At 45.9% G+C, this 18,978-nt stretch overlaps 1 protein-coding gene across 2 annotated transcripts in view; it reads right to left on the bottom strand.

Moving 5' to 3' along the window:
• Nucleotides 1-18,978, bottom strand: part of LOC144769598 (sodium- and chloride-dependent GABA transporter 2-like) — a 762,140-nt gene that overhangs the window by 365,997 nt on the left and 377,165 nt on the right. For both annotated transcript variants that reach the window (XR_013598730.1, XM_078653757.1), the window contains exon 6: nt 13,328-13,460. Coding sequence is in view for 1 of the 2 variants with exons in the window: in XM_078653757.1 (XP_078509883.1) it covers nt 13,328-13,460 (133 nt within the window). In the remaining variant the exon portion in view is untranslated. The remainder of the gene's footprint in view (nt 1-13,327; nt 13,461-18,978) is intronic.

Genomic DNA, 18,978 nt, shown 5'->3' with positions numbered 1-18,978 from the left:
TTAATTGCTGGCTTGTTCATTATTGAATCATGTAATGTAAATTAGTTCAAAGTTTGTCATTATAACTTTATTGTCAAACGATGAATTGCATGTATTGGGTATTCAGATGACTAATGTGGTTGGAGCCTAGCCTGCGGACCCCCTGAGAGAGACTCCAGTTCTGGTTTTCCTTGGAACTCAGAGTTGGAGTGGAGCAGTCGGCAATTAGCAGCGGATCAGGCTGCACTGGCAAATGAGTTGACAGCGACAGTGAGAGGCGAGCGATCGCACGGACTGAACAGACTGCATGGAGGAGGGGGGCATCAAAGGTTAGCGGCAGCCGTTTCAGCACTCGACGGATCTGCCTGCCCGCCCAACCGCCCGCCCACCTGCCCTCCTGCACGCCGCACGAACTCACGAACGCTCCCTGTCCTACCTCTGTGGACTGCAGCTGTGGTTGTGGGGTTACGGGGTCACGATCGCCAGTGAAATAGAGCCGAGCCCAGCTTAGCTCAGCCCAGCCGTAAGGAGAAGCAAGGAAGGAAAGGAACTGGCTGGACAAGATCGGTGGCAGCAGCGTGAGGTGAGGCTCGCGGACAGTTTTTGGTCAGTCTTTGTCAGCCTAGGTTGAGGCTGAGGGTCAGGACTGTGGGGGGTGTTTTGGCATGAGAGGCTGTGGATCTGCGACGGCTCTCAGCTCCCGGTCCCTGGTTGTCCTGCCTGTTGCCGCCGCTGCTGTGTGCCGCATGACGTCTGCAAGCCTGCAAGTCCCCCCCTGCAGCGTGCAGCGGCATGCAGCTTCCAGCCACTCTACAGCTGGGCCGATACTGACACCGACACCGTAAAAGCCACACCAAGACCCCAACAGGCAACTTAAAAGACGCCTTCAGCACCCCCCAGCATCTCCAGCACCTCCAGCGAGCGATCCAAACTAGAACCTATCCAGGAGTCAAGTGGGGGGGGTCTGCCACAGCAGTGGGAGCCAGTGGCCGCAGTGGGAGCCCTGAGTTTCATCAGAGACTTCTCTAAGCGGGGGGCAGCCTGCCAACTAGCAGGAGGAAAGCAGGGAAAAAGCCGGCTGACAGCGGCCTCAAGTCTCCATACAGCAGCTGAGACACCTGCAGCGGCAGGAGCAGGAGCCGCTGGAGATACCCCTGAAGTCAGCTGCTAGGAGTTTTGGTGCCACTCTAGCTGCGCTCCAGCTGCGCTCTTCTCCTCCTCCCCGTTTGCCTCAGTGGCGAGGGGCACCCAGAGAGGCTTAAGAGCGAGCGGGAAGTGGGAGGCTCGACACCAGCATTGAAAAAACTAGACCCCGGGAAAAACTGTGGCCACAATAGACAGTTAACGGACAGTCAACACAACTACTTCAATCTAATAGCTTATAGCTTTTAGAATTTTGCACGCAATAATGCGGTCTGGAAAGACAAGGCAGTTGGCACCAGTAAACCCTGCCAAAAGGATGAGGAGTGCAGCCAAGCAGTCACTAAAAAAGGGAGGCGCCGAAGCAGATGCGAGGATAAAGGCAAAGTCTTCAATCTAATTTCCCCACTGCTTACCAATTCCGAACCCTCGACAAGCGGGATAGTAAGCAAGACATGCAGAGACCCAATCCTGACCAAGCCATGTTACCAACCCGAAATGTACACAGAGTTTTAATTCCTAAAAGATGTTGGGCCGGTACTGTGTATAAACAGCAGTAAAGTAACTAATCTCCCCGAGCCACTCCAACCTCTATATGCACATCAAACGAAACAGCAGTTGGTAGAACAGCAGCAATGGCAGCAGCAGGGGCCAGACTGCAGAAGCTCAGCAGTCACCGGCGAAAGCTACAGTAGCAGAGACGTGAGCCCTAAAGAGGGAGAAGTCGCACCGGCCATAACTAAGAAGGCAAAACCCCAGCGATCTGAGAAAAACGATCACCCGGGTCACAATGTCCTGAGTCATCTGGAGACACCATTCCCTACAACCACTGAAATAGACAATGAGTGCAAGCAAAACATGCCCGGACAGGCGGCTAGCCGCAGAGCATCAACTGCAGAGGGCGGAGAAGAAGGCACGGAGGAAAAAAAGGGGGAAATGACCAATAACTGCATCCCCTATAACTATAACTGCACCACTTACAAGCACGTCAAGGATGGATACTTAGACAAAATGTCCCCACATGTACAGGAAGGAGATGTGGAAACTCACGGAAACCAGTAGCGCAGTATAGCTCCTCATGGTCCCTTACATCGACTGGACATGAAAGGCCAACACGGAGGATAACCGCAACGAAAACAGCCTCACCTTGGGCACCTTTGAGCTGGACTCACAGGAAAACCTGGGGCCACGTAAGCACAAGGAGGCGTGCAAAGTAAACATGAGCATGGCTTACATGAGCAAAGGAGACAGTGAAGACTTCTACAAAATACCAAAAAATACCAACGCCGGGGAAACATCGTCAGCACAAGATGTGCGTGCCCAACTGAGCAACGAAAAATCTAATACTCAACATAGTCTTGTCTCTTTCACTGTCGCAGCTCAACCAGCTCAACCTGTCTGTGACATGAATCGAGAACCAGTAAGATCAGTAATTTCTCACGGAACTGAACCTGAGTCATCATATCTTACTCCTGAAGAATGGGAGGAATTGGTCGCGTCTTATTCCACTGCCTCTGGAGGCGAGCCAGAAAGAAGAAATAACAGTTCTCCAATATCCAACATTGAAAAAGCTAGAAGACAAAGCAAAGACGACGTCTGGTGCACTTTATTGCAAACAATGCAAATGTCTGTGAATGCACTGCAGTACCATTCAGAATAGATGGACCTCCAGCTGTCAGTCCTCAACACACTCTCATTTTTTGTGGCAGGCATAGACGACAAGTTGGCAGACCTTAACAACCAGATCAAGAGGGCACATCCAGAGACAAAATTGTCCCAGGCTAGCTGCACCTGTATAACAATTGTGGACAAGCTAACAACATTACCATTAGCACTGGACAACCTCCTTGCCGACATCAGGAAAGCAGTGCCAGCCCAAATAGCGCCTGGTGTGGCCTACACCAGCATTAGTAGTCAGCAAACAATAAAGTCAAGAAAGGCCCAGGGCCCCAAGGCTCAGGCTAAGCTAACTGCAAGTGAGGCCCAGACGGGAGGCAGGCTCCTGAGGAGGGGGACTTACCCATATTAGGGCTAAATAACGGTGCACAAGCCGAAGGAACAAGAGCAGTCCTGATGAGTAAGGTCACTCAATCCACTAGATCCCCGGACAATCAGGAACCGATAGAAGGTGCACAGTTATTGTCTAAACAGCGGAGAAAACAAAGGAGGAAGGGGCGAAACCAAAAACCCATCCAGGCACTGCCACACAGTAAGGATGAAATACACAGTCCCCGGGTTGAACCTCCGGACGATCAACTAATCTATCCTTGTAGGGAAGAAGCAAACGCGGGCCCAGGTCGGGAAGAGGAAAAGAGCCCAACCCAGGAAAAAGCACTAGAAATTACTGTGCGTACAATTGCCAATGACTCAATTACTGATGGTCTGGTACAAAAACTGGGGACCAAAAGCTGGAGCACGACAGGGGAACCACTGATAACTACAACATTATCAACCAATGGACCGCTGGAGCCAGTAGGGGATAAAACAGCCTCACAAAGAAGCACTTGCAGGGAGGGGGAGATATCTAAAACAACAGTGCCAAGTATGGAGAAAGCTTCAGCAAACAACAGCCAGCTACTTGGCATGACTATACCAGTGCGGAGGCCATCACCATTAACAGAGGTCTAAACAGTGACAGAGAACACTCAGGACTCACAAACAGGGCAGTCTGGCACAACAACTACAATTATGTTTCACCCAGAGTACATATCAAAGGGACGGGTTGACATATTAAACAGAGGCAACATTTTGCATTTACTAAGGCCCATCAACACTTTAAAGAACATAACAACCACTGACCTGGAGTCAGTTGAGTTTAAAGAATCGCCTGATCACCCATGCACAGAGTCAACGAAAACAGTCTGGGCTACACCATACCTAGCTGAGAGAATCCTAAAGGAACAACATAGGTTCAACGATTGGGGCATCAAACTCCAGCCACTTGAAAAACCAAGGTATCCTGACCCCTTGTTGGCGGAACCTAAGCACCAAGAAAAAAACCCTGGCTCTGGACAACCGAGCCCACAATTTGTTTCAGCACAGAGCACAGGGGGAACAGAGAACACATTGCACTTAGTGCATATGCGGACAGAAGCAGATCAACACTGGAGTGGAGCACGGTTACCAGGACAATAAACATAAAAACGGAAATATTGTGACATTCCAAAAAGCAAGCACTCCCACTCAAAAACTCATTGAAAATCTGCTCCTGGAACATCAATGGACTGGGAGATAAGACCTCGGCCCTGGAACTGCAATCTTACCTGCAAAAATTTGATATAATTTCACTCCAAGAAACATGGAGCGAAGCACCGACGGCACTGCATGGCTTCAACATGCTTCACCTACCGGCAATTAGAAATGCTAAATTCGGACACAAAAAGAGAGGTTTAGCTACATACAGCTCCATAAGCAGTATTTACGCAGCAGAACCCTTACTATACAACCTAGCGCCACCAAACGAAATACAAGTAACTCGAATTACTCTACAGGGGAAGACAAGAAAAGAACATATAATACTTGTGAACCTCTATCTGCACCCAATTGACAAAAACAAAGGGAGTCAACAATTAAAGGAGGAGCTGGTGAATATTATAACAGAGAAGAAAATAAATAACTGAATAATTACAGGGGACTTCAACCTAAACATGCTGAGGAAACGAGCTGACGACATCAACTCAGAGGAGGATCCATTTGCCTGGGAGGAATTGTCCCAAGCCATCAGCATAGATGGAAGACTCACAAACACCTCGAAAAATCTGTTGTCGTTCTTAGAGCGACTGGGCTCACGTGCATTAAACAGCAGATTTCCTGGAGATCGCCCACAAACAGCAACATTTAACAATGCATCAACAAGGTCCACAATTGACTACACATTCTGCTCTCGCCATATGTTCACAAGAGTAAAAAACTATTGCATTGGAAGCGTAGATTCCAGTGACCACTTACCCAAGAAATCACGATAGAAGATCAATCATTATACAAACTGACCCCAGCAAACACAATCTGCTCAGAATACACCAACAACGAAAGAAGAGTAAAATGTAGAACCAATGATCGCGAGGGACTCCTCTCTTTAGAAAAACAACTCTGGGAAAAAGGGAAAGCAGCCAACCCCGACATAATTGTGGCTGGGAGGCATTCACAAACGCCCTACGTAATAGCTACGGAGATTTAAAGGGCCACTCTCGAAACAGGAGAATAAAGTGCTATCAAAACTTACGGTCAGGCTCCACCCTACGTAACAACGTCAAATTAAAACAGCTAAAAGTACGGATAAACTACACACTGCGGAGGCTGAAGAATGATCACTCAGCACTGCAAGAACTGCGGCAGTTAAAAGCTACCCGTAAAAAACGTATATGGCAAGATAAAAAGGAAGCGAGGAATCTCTTTGGGATACACCTCTGTACGATATCAAAAGCGCACAGTTTTGGAAAAAAATTAATGCCTTATCTAACCCGCAAGGTCAGCACATCAGCTCCAATGTCACAGAAGATGCTTGGACAAGCTACCTCAAATCTCATTTTAACAAAAAACAGACTCCCCAAATTGGCTTAAATAACCCCGCACCCAGCACGGAAACCCACCTGCACCAGCGAAACCTCAATGCAGAACATGCTCAGAACCTCACATTCACAAATAACCAAGTTTACAAGAGAATCTTGAAGGGTAGACATGAGGGAGCTCCTGGCCCAAATGGGATCCCGCCTATACTATTCAAACAAGATGCTGAATTTTGGGCCATAGTCCTAAAACCGATTTTTGATAAAATCCTACAGACATCAATAATACCATCATCGTGGAGGGGCTGAATAATCTCATCCATTTACAAAAAAGGTAACAGGAGCGACCCAAAGAGCTATTGGCTGGTAGCTCTTCCTGACAATTAGGCCAAATATTATGCCGGGGTACTTCTACAAGAATTAACAACATGGGACACATAAATCAAAGCAATACCCTATAATCAAACTGGTATTTGTAGAGATATGGACAATGCTACTAACATCTCCGCCCTCTCACTAAGGATTGACACTGCACTTGTAATCAAACAGCCTCTGTACATCTGCTTCATCAATTACAGTTCAGCATTTGATCATATATTCTGTGGCAAAAATTAAAAATGTTAGGTATCCCACCATTACTCCTGAGACAACTAATCCTTTTGCATAGTAACACCTGGGTACAAGTAAAGTTGGGGGCAGGAGACCACTTATCAAAAAAGATAAACACAACCTCAGGACTAAAACAAGGGTGCGTACTTGCCCGACACTTTTTAATCTATTTATGGCCGAGCTTTCAGTCCAACTCAATGGAATTAATGTGCATGCCCCGAAGCTAGGAGGTCGCCAGATATCTAACATTCTATACGCAGATGACTTAGTACTCATCAGCCGGACACCCATGGGACGACAACGCCTGCTGGACACTACATCTCAATACTCAGTCATCAATAGACTAAGCATTAACCAAGATAAAACAAAAGTCATGTGTGTAAATCAAAATAAAATAAAAATATAGTATAACTGGCACCTGGCAAAAGTTAAGCTTGAAGTCGTACAAGAATATAAATATCTGGGGGTCATGGTTGATAGAAAAGGCAACTACAAAGCACAATGCGAGGCAATAAAAAAGAGGGGATTAACAACAGCAATTGCACTAAGAAACCTGAAAAATATAACCGCTGGGCCAAGTTTTCTCCCTCTGACCAAGGTGATACAGGCGAAACTTATTCCATCAATTACATATGGAAGCCAAGACATGAGGGGGAGGGACGCGGAAACATTGAATGACATCATTGCTAGAGTGCTGAGAATAATATATGGGTTGCCTGGATACACATCTCCTGCGCAAATGCGGCTTGAATTTGGGATACAAAGACAGGAGCTAGCCAGAAAAGGAGCTTTTGTTAAAACCTGGTTCAAGATCAAAAAAAGGCAGCCAGAAACACTAAACTTCTACTTGTGGAGAGAAGTAGAAACCACAGAAACCTGCCCAGCTAGACACTTCTTGGATACTGCACTGGACAAACTGGGGTTACGGCAACTCTGGGCAACGTCGGGGGACTATGGCAAGCTTAAAAAAAATGTGAACAACATTGTTAAAAAAGAGTCCATTATACAAGACAAAGCGGCCTTGACGGAGCTTTCACATGGCTGGCTCACTATTCAATCTTACTGTAAAGCGTCTCCTCAAGCTTACCTACTCTCTAACTTCTCTAAATCCACCAAAGAGAAGTTTCTGAAATTCAGGTTAGGTTTATTGCCAACAGCATACCATCTGCCACCTTGGCTGCGCCCGCCAAAGCCAGCAACGTGCCGCCTCTGCGGGGAAGGAGAGGAGGACATAACCATTTGCCCTGAGCTTATGCGGGAACGCCGATCACTACTCAGACCCATTTTTAACAAAAATCAAATACGGTCGTGCCGACAAGCAGTGCTTGCAACCTTCTCTGGCGAAGACATTCAATTAAGCTGCTACCTGGTAAAAAATTTAACTGCAGCGGACCTTCGATTAAAACAGATATCATCGGATCATCGATGAAGCTGTACTGGAACAGAGATGGCGACGACCTGTCAATCCTATGCACTCACATCTGTAACTGTGTTTTTAGGTATACAACTTTAAGCATTTTTTGCACATGCAAGAAGGGCTAGGAGTTCGACGGGGAGAGCATCCGTGGTTGCCTTGGGGCTGTCTTCAACTGGTTTCAGCGAAGCAGCCTCAAGTGCAACCCTGATAAATCTGAGGTGCTCTTCTTCGGCTGTCAGGCAGATCCGCCCTGGCAGGAATGGTGGCCGGTCTGCATGTCCCCCCCTTCCTCCTCCTCTCTGGTCGCCAAAAACCTTGGGGTCAAAATTGATAACACCCTTGCTTTGAAAACACAGATCACAGGCCTCACGGGTACCTGCTTTGGCCTGTTAAAAATGATGCGTAAATTCCTTCCTTTGCTCCCTCTAGCCCATAGGAAGCTGACAGTACAAGCTCTGATTTGTTCCAGGCTTGACTATTCAAATATCCTCTACCTGGGTTTGCCGGATTATCTTTTGCACAAACTCCAGGTTGTACAAAATTCTGCGGCCAGAGCCATCTTCGGCCTACCCCGGCAAGCCAGATCATCTGAGTTGCTTTCCTCCCTGCACTGGCTTTCGATTAAGAAGCGAATCACATTCAAAGCTCTTACACTGGCCCATAAGGCACTCCATTTGGTAGGGGCCTCCTACATTCAGAAACGGCTTTCTTTCTACAAGCCCACCAGATCTCTCCGGTCGGAAAATCTTGGCCTGGCAATGGTGCCTCCCATTAAGAAGGCCAGAATTGGTGGACGTTCCTTTAAACATCTCGCCCCCAAACTATGGAACTCCCTTCCCATTGATCTCCGCCGCATCCCCAACCTGTTTGCCTTTAGAAAGGCCCTGAAAACCTGGCTTTTTAATCAGTAATTCTGTTATGTTTCTGTTGTCCTTCTCCTTTTTTCAGTAATGGGTCAGAAAGCGCCGGGACACTCCTTGGAGTAGCCGTGCGCTATATAAGTCACCCATTAACATTAACATTAACATTAACATATAAGCCTCAAAGGAAAGTATCAATAGGCTACTTACCCTTGTACAAACTAATGAATGTTGAATGTTGAGACGGGACTATGCAGTACAAACTTTCACTTTTCAACCTGCCTTTATTCTGTAGCTAAGACTCTGACAAAAGGGGCAATTCTGTCTCATGAACTGCTGCTAACTTCAACTGATAAAAATGAAGAAACTAGTCGATGGGTCATCAAGGTTGGGGGAGTCGATCCGTTCCGCGATCTCAACGTGCGCTTTTAAACTGTTGTCATCAGCCTCTTTTAAACTGATGTTTTATTGCATATAAACGACGCTCAATTTTTTGTAATGGTTTTAATTAACTGCACAATAAACATATTTACTTACTTGCATGTATTGTGTAGTAACATTGAAAAACTACGAGTCTGTCTACACTTTTGTTTGTTTTGTAGTTGACATGTGACACGCACCAAAATGAGTTTAAAATGGCTGCTCTGACTTGTGTAAATATCGGTGAGCAAAGCTGCAAGGACAACTGAAACACGTTAGAGTCAGGCCGCAATAAACTAATTTTCAGCCAGCTACACAAGGCGTTGTCATTATCTTTTTGGCAAAACAACGGTAGCTTGGAGCGTATATTATGGGCCTGCTCCTGTGGGGTCCGGGTGACGACGCAACTCTCGAGGCAGGCAGCGGTTTATACGCAGGAGAGCGTTGTGGAATATAAATATATATATATACACATATATATATATGTGTCCAGTCCACCAAGATCGCCTGCACTTGCAGGAGAGCCCTGTTCACGTAACAGTGGTGGTATCGCAAAGTCAGTCTCCACACTCCAAAAGAAAACAGGTGACACTCACAGGATACTTGCTGGTACTCTGTTACAAATCACCAACAAACAAGTTTCGGCTTCACGCCTTTGTTACACACAAGGTGATCATCCAATGAAATGTAAGTATGTGTTTATAATTGTCACTTAAAAGATAAATGCACAGACATTGACAAAGGCATCATGCCGAAACACGTCTGTTGGTGATAAAAATATTAGGCCTTCCTGAGGGATCATAAGAGGCCAAAACAGCTGGATTCTAGTTTTTTGGCTTGGGCTCCCATGGTGAGTTTACTGTCCAGTGTAATACCCAGGCTTTTCACATCTGGCTTGTTGGACAGACGATCCCCCAGGGTAGTGGAACAGTTTAGCTGGTTCCAAAGTGGCAAGCTGTTACCAACCTCCAGGACAGCTGTCAGTCATCCAATCAGTGACTTGCTTTAAGCACAAGTTAAGCTGCTATTCGATAAGTCCAGTTTTAGGCGTGAGGGAGACAATGATCAGTGTTTCGTATGCATAAGACACTACAGAAAAACCTAGAGAGAAAATGATGTCTGATAGTAGACGAACATAAAGATTAATAAGTGTCAAGCTTAAGGAAGAGCCTTGGGGAACACAACACTTTAGGTGATGGGTGGTGGAAACATGGAAAAATTTTAAAATTATACCCTAGCACACGTCATGTTCAAGAGACAATCTTTTCAGAGGTTTGTAAAAACACACAACAAAGTGGATGGATTATATCAATTTTTCATCTTTTTAATCAGTCTTCCTGATGTCAGGCGTTCTCGTTTTCCAAGCCAACACGTGTTTCGTCGACTCTTGTAAATTAGTAAATGCGACTTGTTCACGACTGTACGTATTCTCAGTATTATAGTGTTTCATATGGTGATAATTCCAGGCCGCAAGATCCTGTGGCCTGAGGTGAGCTTCCAAAAGGATCCAAAGCAGTATTTGTAAGTATTAAGCAGTTCCACCGCTAGCCGGTCTCCAGAATCTCTTCTGCACGACCAGGCGCCTATCTCGCGTCCTCTGTCCCCACGCCGGTAAACTCGAATAAGAGTCCCTGCATTTCTCATAACGTATGGCCCCTCGCTAATTTGAAAGCTTCTGTTGTTTAGGAAAGACGAGAGCCTTTGTAACGCCCGTCCTGTGATCCCTTCTACGTCCAACCTGCAAAGCAACGTTGGGTAGGAAACCATGCCAAAATGCTGTACTTAAATCAAGCATAATGAGAGCAGCAGACCCATTTTGGTCAATGCATTTTTTTAGCTCCTCAGTGGCAATTAGGAGTGCTGTTTCTGTATACACCCTGATTGGAAACCCGTTTGAGTATGGTGTAGGATGTTTACAGACATTTATCACTTTTTCCAGAATTTTGAAAACACCAGGGAGGAGGGAAATGGGCCTACAGCTTTCAACTAACTCTGGGTACAGAGTAGGTTTCTATAATAGTGGTCTGATGATAGCGTGCTTCCAAATGTCAGGCACACAGCAGCTTTTTAAGACTTATTTTATGTGTCAGTAAGTACTAAGAGAATGGTACCCCCCCTTGCAGCAGGATGTCTTGGGGTGCAGGATCCAATGAGGAGCAGCATTTTACAGTTTTGTTACAGTCAGATTTTTCTCCTTGCTGACCAGTGTGAAGACTAAAAGTCCTCACTGTGACCTATCCGCTAAGATGTTCTTGATGATCATGTTCTTATAGTTCCATGCCCCAAGTGTGTCATAAATAAGCCTTGCTTTCCCAATAAAGTAGTTAGATCACAGTAGGCCTCAGAGGGAGCAGGCCTGCACCTGTGATGCCAGGTTCAAGAAGGAGGTATCAAATTTGTAGAGCTCCGTCAGGGTTTTAGAGGAATTTTCAGTCCTTGCTGTAAAATCATACATTGGTGCTTTCCTGATAGCATGCTGATACTTTTTGATCTGATTTTGTATGTTTCATGAGAAATAACCCTCCGCTTCATTTCCCTTCTTTCACATTCTTGCTTTAGCTCTTTTAATTCTGCAGAAAACCATAGAGCTTTTGATTTAGGCGTAGCATTCTTGCTCAGTCTTAATGGAATAAACTTTTCTAGGGAAACATTTACCCAGTCCTTCAATGCAGTATATGATACGGAAATTTCTCTGGGTAGATCAGAAACTGCCTTGTGTGAGGTCAATTCTCATCATGCCGTGTCTAACCTAGACCATTGCTGAGTAATCCTTGGTTGTGTTGTTATGGGGGCTTTATTGGAGGGAAAAGTGAATGATAAAGTGATTTGACCAGCAGACTGGAAAGGGTACTTTCACTGTCATGCATGGAATATTCGTGAGAATTAGATCAAGTAGATGCCCTTTATTGTGAGTTGGTGACATAACCGATTGATGGAGCTGTATAGATGAGAAAATGCACTATGCGTTCGCAGACTTTGTCTTTGAGGTTCAAATTTAAGTCACCCAACAGTGTACAATTGCATTCGTGGCCTGCATGACTCACGGGTGAGGGTTCGAGGGGTCATGCGGGGAGGGGGTCACCCCGAGGAGTTAATTTAAAAATAAATAAAAAATATAACTTACCTTCCCGCCGGCTGGGTTCCGCGTCGTCTCTTCTTCTACCCTGCTGGAAGCAGGAACAGGAAGCAGGCAATCAGGCTCTCACCCCTAAGCCAATCACAATGCTGCAAGCAGCGTTGTGATTGGTCGGGACGCCGCCCACCCAGGGTCTAATGGCCCGGCCATGTTCTCCATATAGGCTGAATTGCAGCCTACATGGAGAAGGTAGAGAGTGCATGACTGGTTTGGTTGGCCCCAGAGGGCCGACCAAACCAGTCATGCGCACTGAGGAGTGGGCACACCACTCCTACCCATCTGCTTAGCCCTGCTTGCAGAGTAGCATCCCGACCAAGCAACCAAACCCTTCTGCTTTCTCGCAGTACGAGAAGCAGAAACCTAAAATGGTAGTCATTACCATTTTATGTTTCTGTTTGTCGCAGTGCTAGAAAGCAGTGGGGCGACGCTCCGATGCCCTAGTGGAGAAGCGCCCCCTGTAAAACTGGCTTTCTGTGAGCATTTTACAGCGAGAACATAGGGCAGAGCATGTAAAAATTCAAAGGCTGTCCCAGGTTGGTGATAGATAAGCAAACCAGAGAATGTATAAGTGTGGGAGATTTCAATCATGTAGGAGAGACTTCCACACCCAGGGATCATCATAGACATAAATGTTCCTTTAAGGTGGTTTTAAAATATCGCCGCAACCCCACTCAAAGTGCATACTCAACACAAACCCTGAGTTTGGCATGGTTAAAGTCTGTGCCTTAACAGACTCTGAACGTACGTTCCTTTAGTGCAAACAAGGAACACACACAGACCACCGCCACACATGTTGATGCACACAGCATGGACTACTCTCCCACTGTTGTAACTGCATGTGTCACAGCATAGTTACAGACAGCTATTTGCCTCTCATACATAAAACTACTTATCTATCATACTAGTTTAGCAATCTTATAATCCGGCTTCTCCTAGAACAGCTGCTTCTTCATAAGGTACTGTTTTACTGGGTGAAGCTGGAGTAATTCTCTCTTCTAAGGCCAACAATTCAGCCCACTTTGATTATGGAAGAGTCATTCTAATAGTGAACAGTTCCAAAACAATTTCAGGGGGTTCATTTTCATAGCAAATGGGTATCATGTCAACCGAACCATGTAGAAAATAGGCGTGTGAATCATGGTACATTTTTTATTGCCCTTCTAGTAACATGATATGTTGCTGTTCTAGTGTCTGTGATTTGTTGGTTTCTACTAGCATCCGAAACAAAATGAATCAGAATAAATGGATGCTGAGGTCTTACCTTTCCAGTAGATTTGACTCCTTTCCAAATGCAGAAGTAACAGATGATCCAGGCCAGGAGTAAGCACAAGGCCAGTTTCCACTGTATGCGGCCCATATTTTCTATGCCATCAGACATATGCAGGACGTGCCTTCTATTGGGGACAGGAAGGGGTCATGAAAATCATAATTTGAATATATATCATAGCTTCGTTCTGCTTTATCCATCTTATAATCTCCCATTGAAAAGAATATCAATTTACTTTCTATCTCAGTTAATTTTAAGCTTTTTCTAAAGATCTTAAACATGAATTTAATTCTCATTTTCCCATCAACTTATCTAAAGCTCAATACAAAAGAATAAGTGAAAAAAATGACACAGCTAACCCTCTTGTGGAGTCTTCCTACTGACATAGACTACAGTAGAAATACCCGAATACTAGCATATGACCCATGCTTCCTGCCAAGGACTGTGAAAAAAACAGCCATTATATATACTATGGACTCAAAGAATAGAATTTTTTATTTGACCAAACAACCCCATTATGGACTGTACGGTCAAACATTCATGCACTGTGTAAAAAGCTGCATCACCCATTGTCACCTTTAGCTGACTGACCAAAGGGGATGTGGACGGAGTGTTGAACATTGCAAGCACTCACCCCCAGTCAACTGATCTGGGTTTTATTCATCATCATTCTTTAGCTCACTGCGCCACCCCAGTTTAGACAAGGCCATATGCAAATCAGTCTGACCCTGTGCTGCATGGGAACAGTCCAGCCCGAACTGCCAAGCCATGTCTTCCCTGGACCGAAAACAAGCATCCTGGGACCGGTTCTGGCTAATCAGCCGTCATCAGCCAGGCTAGCTTGAATCCAGTGGCAAAGTGAGCAAGGGACCCACGTCTGGGCATACCCTGCCTCCTTAGGGCAAACAAAGCAAAACCAAAGGGGATGATGGACAGGGTGTTGAACATTGCAAGTACTCACCCCCAGTCAACTGATCTGGGTTTTATCCATTATCATTCTTTAGCTCACTCCACCACCCCAGTTCAGACATGGCCATATGCAAATCAGTCTGACCCTGTGCCTCATGGGAACAGTCCAGCCCGAACTGCCAAGCCATGTCTTCCCTGGAGCGGAAACAAGCATCCTAGGACCAGTTTCTGGCTAATCAGCCATCATCAGCCAGGCTAACTTGAATCCAGTGGCAAAGTGTGCAAGGGACCCACATCTGGGCATACTCTGCCAACTTAGGGCGAACAAAGCAAAACCAAAGGGGGTGATAGATAGAGTGTTGAACATTGCAAGCACTAACCCCCAGTCAACTGATCTGGGTTTGTACCATCATCATTCTTTAGCTCACTCCGCCACCCCAGTTCAGACATGCAATCATGGCCATATGCAATCAGTCTGACCCTGTGCCTCATGGGAACAGTCCAGCCCGAACTGCCAACTTTAGCTGGATGACCCAGTGTTTTTTCATCGCAGAATCAACATCTGAGAGCCCAAGGTGGATTTGTCTAATTTATGTTCTGCTTCAACAGCAAAGTACACAAATCTTTTGGATAAGGGGAATGGTGGGCTTGTACTGACAACACGTGCTCTAACTCATAACCTCATTCGCCAGTGTGTGGTGAGACAGGTTGGGGGCAGCTACATGTTTAGTTCAGAGGCTTAGGTCATTTTACCTGTCCATCCAGGAAAAGGACCTACTGACACCTCATGTTCATTTTACTCAGTTACCCATTACGTGAGTCTGGCACACAGGTTGAGTTTGCCAAGATGGGCTTGATAACCTATGTTTACCTCAAAAATCCAGAAGTGCATTTGCGACAATGGGGCAAAGCATATCCATGATCTATGAGGCCCAGGAATCTGTGATGTAGTAGATAGTCTTGTGTTGTCACCCAACTTACATCTGTACTTAGCTGCCATTCATTGTCATTGTTACTAGTGAAATGTAGTTGCGATACCAAAGGGGATGATGGACAGAGCGTTTGAGCAAACCAAACACTCACCCCAGTCAACTGATCTGAGTTTAATCTATCAACATTCTTTAGCTCATTCCACCACCCCAGTTCAGACATGGCCATATGCAAATCAGTCTGACCCTGTGCCTCATGGGAACAGTCCAGCGCCGAACTGCCAAGCCATGTCTTCACTGGACCAGAAACAAGCATCCTGGGACAGGTTTTGGGTTCATAACCCTCATCAGCCAGGCTATCTTGAATCTAGTGGCAAAGTGAGCAAGAGACCCATGTCTGGGTAAACTCTGCCAACTTAGGGCGAACAAAGCAATACCAAAGGGGATGATGGCCTAGTGAAATGTATGCACATAAAAATGCTGATGAAGGGTAGGGGATCTACCGAAAAGATGTTGGGCCTTTTAATGAACCTATGTATTGAAAATTGACACATCATTAAACAAATAAATAATTAAATTCAAACAAGAATTAATTGTCCTGGTCCAGTGCAAAACGAGTCCTGTAGTGGGGGTCTAAATTTAGCTCGGTTATTATGGATGTGGTATCACTGACCCTGCTCTCAGGAACCCAAATACTGAAGGCAGAGAACTGGGAATAATGCCTGCCAATTGTTCCCTTTTTTTTGTAATTCACCATGGTATTATCGCTTTCAACATAGCATTGACTCTTCTGATTTGAGATGGGTATGACAAAGTCATTGCACATGTACATGTGATGTTTCAGACATCTCCATCTGGGGTTCAGTCGGCGTTTGCCTCTACTTTTTCTGTCTCATGGCTGCTGCTGGCTTGAATTACAGGTGCTGTGATTCCCGTTGAGCACATGTTGTGCCTGTGAAATGTCATAGGGGATTTCCGGCATTTGAATGCTGTGGCCCCTTGCAAATGAAGCAATGTCCTTGCCCTTGCACCTGCACAATATTACTGGCTGGAGTACAGCAGAAAAAAGGCTCTCAGGAGATGCATTAACTGTGTAAGTGGCACGCATCCTTGGAAGCGTGTTTGATGGTCTTCCAGCAGCCACTTGCCTGTAGAAGTGCACATTCCTGCTCTCCACAATCCAAGGGTGGACCTTCTACAGTGAAAGTATGTTGGGTTCTTTGCATTCCTTTTGGAATGTAAGGGTTTCCATGGGGAATGGAGTGGAGGGATTGAAGGAGGGCGGTTGTAGGTAGAAGAGTTAGCCAGGGCTGTGTGTTGTCCTGCTGTCAGCTGTCTCTTAAATAAAGAAAAGAAGTTGCCCACTGACTTGCGTCCCTTTACTGATGACAGAACTTAACAGCAGGACCGTGAACAGTTTAACCTCGTGTCAAATCTTTGGGAGAGAGGGGGGCTAGCCAAACCGAGACAAATTTGTGTGTGTAAAAGGCTGCTTTATTGAAACAGGTGCATATCACAATGAGAACACTGGCAACTGCCTTACAAAACTAAAACTTCACTATGCATCAAATAACTGATCCCCTGTTCCACCCGGCCCCTACGATCCCCACATCAAAATTTCCCACCCTGCCAATAACATAATAACATTACATAACAACCACATTACACAGTATTGCAGTTACAAATCCTGCCCTCCGATTAAACCCAAATCCCCTTCCTGCCTTTCTGCAACTGTAACCAAACATCTACTCTAAACTTAGCCTACCTGCCTACCCATTCCCTCCCCCTGTTCACAAATGTCTAACACTGAACTAAAGACTTCTGCCAATCCTGACCAACTTTTAAAAACCCAACAATTAGCAAAAAGCGGGAGCGTGTGCGGAAAAGCCGCCTCCCCTTTTTTCTGCCCCCCCTTCCTCATAGGAATTTAGTCCTAGTGGCTCTGTACATTCAAAGCCCTGGCTAATACCTCTCAGATTTCCAACAAACCCAACTACATGCCCATACGCTATAGGTGAACTCCATCACCCCTGAAGTACTCTACTGTGTCAAATCTGATGTCTTTATGAGCAAGCCTCTCAAACCCAATTTCCCTACAAAAATTAACCATTTCCATATTGAGTTTCCTCCTGACCCTGTACACTGCCCCGGGGTTAACTGCGCCTCTCCATACCCAGCGAGGAACAAACTCTGTCCAAATGACTGAACACCGGACCACTGCCTTTTTATCACGGCCAGGTCCCTTTTCATGTTCCTCATTAAAACTATCCCCTTCTCTCTTACCAGGCTGCTCTCACCTAAGTGAAGCAACGAAATGTCTGGAGACCTACCGGACACCAACAAACCATTCAAAGACTGTACAAGCTCCTTCTAGAGCATGCTGCCTCTTCCCTTCCACAACGCTCTAAAAAGATCTTTATTGAAAGCTAATTTCTCTCTAAAGTAACTGGTGCAGGCCTGGACCTGGGTCCACTTCTCAAAAAAGTGCCCCACTATCCAAATCGACATCTCTCTGGCTAGAGGACCAGTCACAGAACCTGAAACAAGAAAAACTGTGTGAACATGGGGAATTAACACAACAGCGCTAACCCCACCCAGCTGCGCTGCAAACATATCACCTGTAACAATCTGAGGACCACCCCCATCTCATAATGTCCCCGCCCCCACCCCCACCTCCTGGTATTTGCTTCTGATGCCGCCCCAGTCCTGAAAGAATGAGTCCCAAAATCCATACCATCGATACCCAACTCTGTGAGCACTTTCCGCAAAACGGCCAATAGTTGAAACACCGTCACCCTATTTCCATTTGCATGCAAAAATACCAACCCCACCTGTGTTCTAGTTAGAGCCCTCCACTTTGCCTCCCACCTACAAGAGCAAGTCAACTGTGGGCCCGAAGCCTGAAGCACAACCCATTTTTCCGCACCCCTCTGATCCGTTTTTGACTTACATAACCATAGGCACATCCTTTCCTGATGCAGTAGTACATCCTACCATTTGATTCCTCCCCCTGACCTGGGTCCCAACAACTCTGATACCCGAAATGCTCCAAAAAACCTCCATACTATCACAGTGGACGAAAGGCTTGTCTCATATTCGTCCAAGCATACTCTAGGCAATATCTGTAAAACCCTGCTCAGCTATTTCCAAGGCAGAGGTTTTTGAGTAAATCCTACCTGACCTAGCTCTCTAGCCCACCCCTCCAGCATCCGGGTGCCAAGCTCCCTGACAGATGGTGCATAACCCCATAAAATGTTTCCTACAAGTGCAATTCCTACCAACTTACCCACGATTGTCACCCTGGATAGCCCCTTGTCAATCAAATTCAGAATAAATTGAACCACATCTTCCCTTCTCTGCTTTATTGAGGAACGCCGCCAGGCTCCTGAGAGCAGAAGCGCATCCCACACTAAACTGTATGCCATCCTCATGGATTGTGCCAGGGACCCTACCACCAGCTGTAGCATCCTGTGTTGCCAATGTACCACAACTGCTGTGGCATTGGGGTCGGAGTCCTGTCTGCATCCTTGACTAGCCCACGGAATCTCCCCCACTGTAAATTAGACAAAGCATCCGCTATGTCATTACCCACCCCTGGCACATGCAACGTTGTGAATGCTATATCATGGCGCAAACAGCCCAAAACAAACACTCTCAACAGCTTCAAAACCTGTTCATCCCTGGCAGACTCGCGGTTTAGTATCTCTACAACAGCCATATTGTCAATCCTGCACATCACCTTCTTGTGTGCTAATTGTTCCCCCCACAATATCACCACCACTACTAGGGGAAAGAACTAAAAAATGT

Source organism: Lissotriton helveticus, chromosome 1_1, assembly GCF_964261635.1.
Source record: "Lissotriton helveticus chromosome 1_1, aLisHel1.1, whole genome shotgun sequence".
In the NCBI taxonomy this organism is placed as follows: domain Eukaryota; kingdom Metazoa; phylum Chordata; class Amphibia; order Caudata; family Salamandridae; genus Lissotriton; species Lissotriton helveticus.
This window is presented reverse-complemented; position numbering and strand designations above follow the sequence as displayed.